This window comes from Nicotiana tomentosiformis, chromosome 11 (genome assembly GCF_000390325.3).
Source record: "Nicotiana tomentosiformis chromosome 11, ASM39032v3, whole genome shotgun sequence".
Classification (NCBI taxonomy): domain Eukaryota; kingdom Viridiplantae; phylum Streptophyta; class Magnoliopsida; order Solanales; family Solanaceae; genus Nicotiana; species Nicotiana tomentosiformis.
Genome location: NC_090822.1, coordinates 60,771,651 through 60,777,355, shown reverse-complemented (window position 1 = coordinate 60,777,355; position 5,705 = coordinate 60,771,651). Strand labels below are relative to the sequence as shown.

General features: G+C 41.2%; 2 protein-coding genes across 2 annotated transcripts; both read left to right on the top strand.

Moving 5' to 3' along the window:
• Positions 1–754: 754 nt before the first annotated feature.
• On the top strand, positions 755–1,645 carry LOC138901540 (uncharacterized). Its single transcript, XM_070189312.1, has one exon. It carries the CDS (start codon positions 755–757, stop codon positions 1,643–1,645), a length of 891 nt encoding a protein of 296 aa, XP_070045413.1.
• Positions 1,646–1,649: 4 nt separating this feature from the next.
• Positions 1,650–2,680, top strand: LOC138901539 (uncharacterized). Its single transcript, XM_070189311.1, has 3 exons — positions 1,650–1,880; positions 2,163–2,303; positions 2,351–2,680. Exons 1-3 carry the CDS (start codon positions 1,650–1,652, stop codon positions 2,678–2,680), a joined length of 702 nt encoding a protein of 233 aa, XP_070045412.1.
• The last annotated feature ends 3,025 nt before the right edge of the window (positions 2,681–5,705 follow it).

Here is a 5,705-nt window from a genome sequence, read left to right as displayed (position 1 = left end):
TACCAGAGTCTGTGTTTACTATAGGGACCTGAACAAAGCAAGACCAAAGGATAATTTTCCTTTACCAAACATCCACATACTTGTAGATAACTGCGCTAAGCATGAGATACAATCTTTTGTGGATTGCTATGCCGGATACCACCAGATTCTAATGGATGAGGATGATGCAGAAAAGACCGCTTTCACCACTCCATGGGGTACCTATTGTTACAGGGTTATGCCATTCGGTTTAAAGAATGTGGGGCAACTTACATGAGGGCCATGATCACCATTTTTCATGACATGATGCACAAAGAGATTGAAGTATATGTTGATGATGTCATCATAAAATCAAAGACACATGCTGATCACGTGCGCGATTTGAAAAAGTTTTTCGAGCGGCTTTGAAGGTATGACCTTAAGCTCAATCCATCCAAGTGTGCATTTGGGGTGCCATCTGGGAAACTCCTCGGTTTTATAGTCAACCAGAGAGGCATTGAATTGGATCCATCTAAGATAAAGTCCATTCGAGATCTGCCACCCCCGAAGAACAAAACTGAAGTAATGAGTTTGCTCGGGAGATTGAACTACATCAGTAGGTTCATTGCTCAGCTTACAAACACATGCGAGCCCATCTTTAAGTTGCTGAAAAAGGATGTTGCTATCAAGTGGACGGACGATTGCCAAAAATCTTTTGACAGGAACAAAGGTTATCTGTCAAAACTCCCTGTATTGGTCCCACAAGAATCGGCCTTTGTTTTTATATCTATCGGTGATGGATAATTCCTTTGGATGCGTTCTGGGGCAACATGATGCGACATGCAAAAAGGAAGAGGCAATCTATTATTTGAGCAAGAAGTTCACCAATTATGAGGTTAAGTATACCCTTTTAGAAAGAACATGTTGTGCTTTAACTTGGGTCACTCAGAAGCTGAGGCATTATCTCCTGGTCTACACTACTTACCTCACATCTAGAATGGATCCTTTGAAGTACATCTTTCAAAAGCCAATGCCCACTAGAAGGCTCGTAAAATGGCAGATTCTACTCACAGAGTTCGACATCGTCTATGTCACTTGCACCGCAATGAAAGCACATGCTTTGGCAGATCATTTGGCAGAGAATCCAGTTGATGATGATTACAAGCCACTGAGTACATACTTCCCAGACGTAGAGGTCAACTCAATAGAGGAAGTAGTTTCAGATGACATCTGTATATGGAAAATGTATTTTGATAGGGCTGTCAATATCAAAGGAGTTGGGATCGGGGCAATCCTTATCTCACATATTGGACAACATTACCCTGCAACGGCCCGACTTCATTTCTTTTGTACCAATAATACATCGGAATACGAGGCTTGTATAATGGGTCTAAAAATGGCCCTTGATCTGGATGTGCATGAACTATTGGTTATGGGAGATTCCGACTTGCTTATCCGGCAAGCCCAAGGTGAATGGGAAACTCGAGACATCAAGCTTATTCCATATAGACAATGTGTACAAGACTTGAGAAAGAGATTCAAATCCATCGAATTCAGGTACATTCCCAGGTTTCACAATGAGCTAGCCGACGCCTTGCCTACCTTAGCCTTGATGCTCCCTTATCCAGGCAATACCCATATTGATCCACTACAAATCCAAAATTCAGAATTAACACGGCCACTATAATACTATGGAGATAGAACCAGATGGTGAACCTTGGTACCATGACATAAAACGGTTCCTAAAAACAAGGGAATACCCAGAGCATGCCAAGGGAGATAAAAAAAGAACAATAAGGCGGCTCGCCGGCAGTTTCTTCCTGAATGGGGAAATTTTGTACAAAAGGACCCCAGATTTGAACTTATTGAGATGCATAGATGCCACAGAAGCTGAGCGGATCATAAGTGAAGTGCATTTGGGGGTATGCAAACCTCACATGAATGGATATGTTTTGGCGAAGTAGATTCTACGGCCAGGGTATTATTGGCTTACTATGGAGCGAGATTGCTTTAGTTTCGTTCGCAAGTGTCACCAATGCCATATTCATGGCGACCTGATTCACTCGCCTCCTTCGGAGTTGTATTCCATGTCCTCTCCTTGGCCTTTCGTTGCTTGGGGAATGGATGTTATTGGGCCAATAGAGCCAAAGGCTTCAACTGGGCATAGATTAATTCTGGTTGCCATTGATTACTTCACCAAGTAGGTGGAGGCAGTTACTTTCAAGGCAGTCACCATGAAAGCAGTGGTAGATTTTGTTCATTCCAACATCATTTGTCGCTTTGGTATCCCAAAGACTATTATCACTGACAATACAGCCAATCTAAATAATCATCTGATGAAGGAGGTATGCGAGCAATTTAAAATTATGCATCGCCATTCTGCCCCTACCAGCCTAAAGCTAATGAAGTCGTTGAAGTAGCTAACAAGAATATTAAGAAGATCCTTAGGAAGAAGATCCAAGGGTCCAGGCAATGGCATGAAAAGTTATCTTTTGCTCTTTTGGGATACCACACGACTGCTCGCACATCTGTGGGTGCAACTCCTTATCTGTTGGTTTATAGAACTAAAGTTGTAATACCGGCTGAAGTTGAAATTCCCTCTCTCCGAATCATTATGAAATCAGAGATTGAAGACACCGAGTGGGTCAAGACCAAATTAGAACAGCTAATGATGATTGATGGAAAACGGTTAGCAGCAGTGTGTTTTGGCCAGTTATACTAGCAAAGAATAACACGCGCTTATAATAAGAAAGTGCGCACGAGGTACTTTGAGGTAGGCCAGCTCATTTTAAAATGCATCCTTTCGCACCATGTAGAAGCTAAAGCAAAGTTCTCCCCGAACTGGCAAGGACTCTACATCATCAAGAAAGTGTTACCAAAAGGGGCTTTGCACTTGGTAGATGAAGAAGGACTGGTACCAGACATGACAATTAATGCAGATGCAGTCAAAAGATATTATGTTTGATACATACCCACTGCAGAACTTACACGCATTTATTTTCTCATATCGAGATAACGAAGGCTATCTTTGCTCACTACCCCAAATAAGTGTCACCCTTTTGTTAACCCTTTTTAGCCATATTTGTCTTCTTGGTTTTCCCTCCTTTTGGAACCCGTATACTTGTAAAAAAATATATATATAAATAAAAAAAATCTAGTGAGTTATTGAACTACATTCGACTTGATTCCGAAAGGATACGTAGGAAGCCTCTCTCTGGGGTTCAGTCACACCAAAATAAAAAATCCACATTCCCCCAAAAAGTTGAAACTGGGGCAGATGTTACAATGGTTCAGCGATGGTTTAGCCTGAAAGGTCCCAAAGTTGTAATTTAATCCAAATTCTTTTTACCCAAATCCTTTTCAAGTCCTTCTAATCAATCATTGAGAATGTTTAAGAATTGGAGGATACAATCATTTGGATCAGATGCAACCAAAATGAGAGAAATAAAATGAGAGAGTCTTATTGGTGAAAACCCCCACGGTCACCATAGGGCGATGACAAGCAGAGAAAATGAAAATGAGAGAGTCTTGTAGTGAAAACTCACAAAGAGCACTATAAGGCGATGGTGAGAAAAGAAATGAGAGAGGTAAGTTAGCGAAAACCTGTAGAGGGCGCTACTAGCCGAATGAGGGTCTTTGATACTCCGGTATGAGCACAACCAAGACAGTTTCAAGTCGAACATTTACGACGGATTTTGAGAATTAGATAGCTCAGACAGATCAAGTGCCCAGTCCAAAATACATGTCATGATTCATTGAAGTCAACACATACCTCTAGATAAGTCTCCCTATTCCTCTCCCCCAAAATGGGCACCTTTTGTTTAGAAACAATTCCTTTTTTTTCACTTTCAATTGCTTTTTTATTTTAACCCATAATTTTTCGTTAAGTCCTTTTTCGGTCTAATCTTGCATCAAAAGCAAAGAAAAGAAATGGCTGCAAAACTGACTACAGTTTCCCTGTAATACCAAGCATAATTTGGGGAATATAAGGAATTGATGAAGGCACGAATCCATCTATGATCTCTTTTGATAAGACGAACAAAACGTCTCAAAGAAACTGAAAAGGTCGCCTAAGCAAGACTTGCTTCGTGGGAAATGTTGATAAGCATTACAAACACAAACTGGTACTAGGTGCAAGACAACTAAGTTCGATTTTAAAAGAAATTTGCCTTGCCTTAGGGACAAGGGTTAACGGTACCCTGGACATCCGGGTATGAAACATCCAGGAGGAACATCGAAAAGCCAAGGCCTCTACAATGTGATACAGAGTATCCGAGCATCTCGGTACCACACTGACATAATCGGTTCTTCGACGACAGTACCTGTGAATTCACACTACTCAGGGCATCAAGGCCACAAACCGACCACCACTTTAAAAACTCATAATTTTTCTTTGTTTGAAGCAGGAACAAAGCAGTGCAGAATGACAATTCTCAAAGGACGAATGTCACCAAAGGTAAGTTCCTCAAAATCTCCATTTTTCCTTTATTTGTAGCATGCATCACTACTGCTCATACCTCTCATTTTTGTAGCTTAACCCAGGTAGAACCTTTTAGCCTAGGGTGATCCAGCTCATAGTTCCGGGTAGAAGTACTCTTCGCCTAGGCTTGTTTTTCTTAGCTTAACCTAGGTAGAACCTTTTTGCCTAGGGGGATCCAGCTCATATTTCCGGGTAGAAATACTCTTCGCCCAGGCTATTTTTCGTAGCTTAACCCAGGTAGAACCTTTTTGCCTAGGGGGATCCAGCTCATAGTTTCTGGGTAGAAGTACTCTTCGCCCAGGCTGTTTTTCATAGCTTAACCCAGGTAGAACCTTTTCTCCTAGGGGGATTCAGCTTATAGTTTTCGGGTAGAAGTACTCTTCGCTCAGGATGTTTACGTAGCTTAACCCAGGTAGAACCTTTTCACCTAAGGGGATCCAGCTCATAGTTCCGGGTAGAAGTACTCTTCGCTCAGGTTGTTTTACGTAGCTTAACCCAGGTAGAACCTTTTCGCCTAGGGGATTTAGCTCATAGTTCCGGGTAGAATTACTCTTCGCTCAGGTTGTTTTACGTAGCTTAACCCAAGTAGAAACATTTTGCCTAGGGGGATCCAGCTCATATTCCGGGTAGATGTACTCTTCGCCCAGGCTCGCTTTTCGCAGTTTAACCCAGGTAAAACCTTTTTGCCCAGGGGATTCATTTTCATTTTAGTAATAGAGGGCACCAACCCCTAGTTACATTTCTTTTCCGTAATACAGGGTGCCATCCCCTGGTTACATTTCCTTTCAGTAATATAGGATGTCATCCCATGACTACATTCTTTTCAGTAATACAGGGTACCAACCCCTGATTACATTCTTTTTCCATAATACAGGGTATCAACCCCTGGTTACATTTCCTTACCAGTATCAAGGTACACCAATCCCTAGTCGCTTTTTCAATATAGTGTATCCACTCCCTAGTTTCTTTCATTTTAGACATAGGGTCTCCATTTTCTAGTCTCTATTTTATTTTTGGGTACACCATTCCCGACCTTTTATTGTTTTCAATAAAGAAGTAGTTTAGAATTTTATTACAATAACTCACGAAATTTTCCTAGTACAAACCGCGGCAGAAAAATTTTGTTTGTTTATTTGTTTTGGTGTCTGAGTAGGTTTTACCTCAAGAAACAGGGTTCGAGATGACCAAAAGAAGAAGCCTCAATTCAGAATAAAAGAAAATAAAAAATAGATGAATCCAAAATACAAAAGCAGTTGAAAAGATGTGG

What these genes read in the sequence shown, in the direction of transcription:
- LOC138901540 (XM_070189312.1), top strand. Translation starts at nt 755, where the DNA reads ATGGATAATTCCTTTGGATGCGTTCTGGGGCAACATGATGCGACATGC.
- LOC138901539 (XM_070189311.1), top strand. Translation starts at nt 1,650, where the DNA reads ATGGAGATAGAACCAGATGGTGAACCTTGGTACCATGACATAAAACGG. An exon ending in TAAGTGAAGTGCATTTGGGG is followed by an intron (nt 1,881 to 2,162) that starts GTATGCAAACCT and finishes TTCACCAAGTAG; the next exon opens with GTGGAGGCAGTTACTTTCAA. An exon ending in ATAATCATCTGATGAAGGAG is followed by an intron (nt 2,304 to 2,350) that starts GTATGCGAGCAA and finishes TGCCCCTACCAG; the next exon opens with CCTAAAGCTAATGAAGTCGT.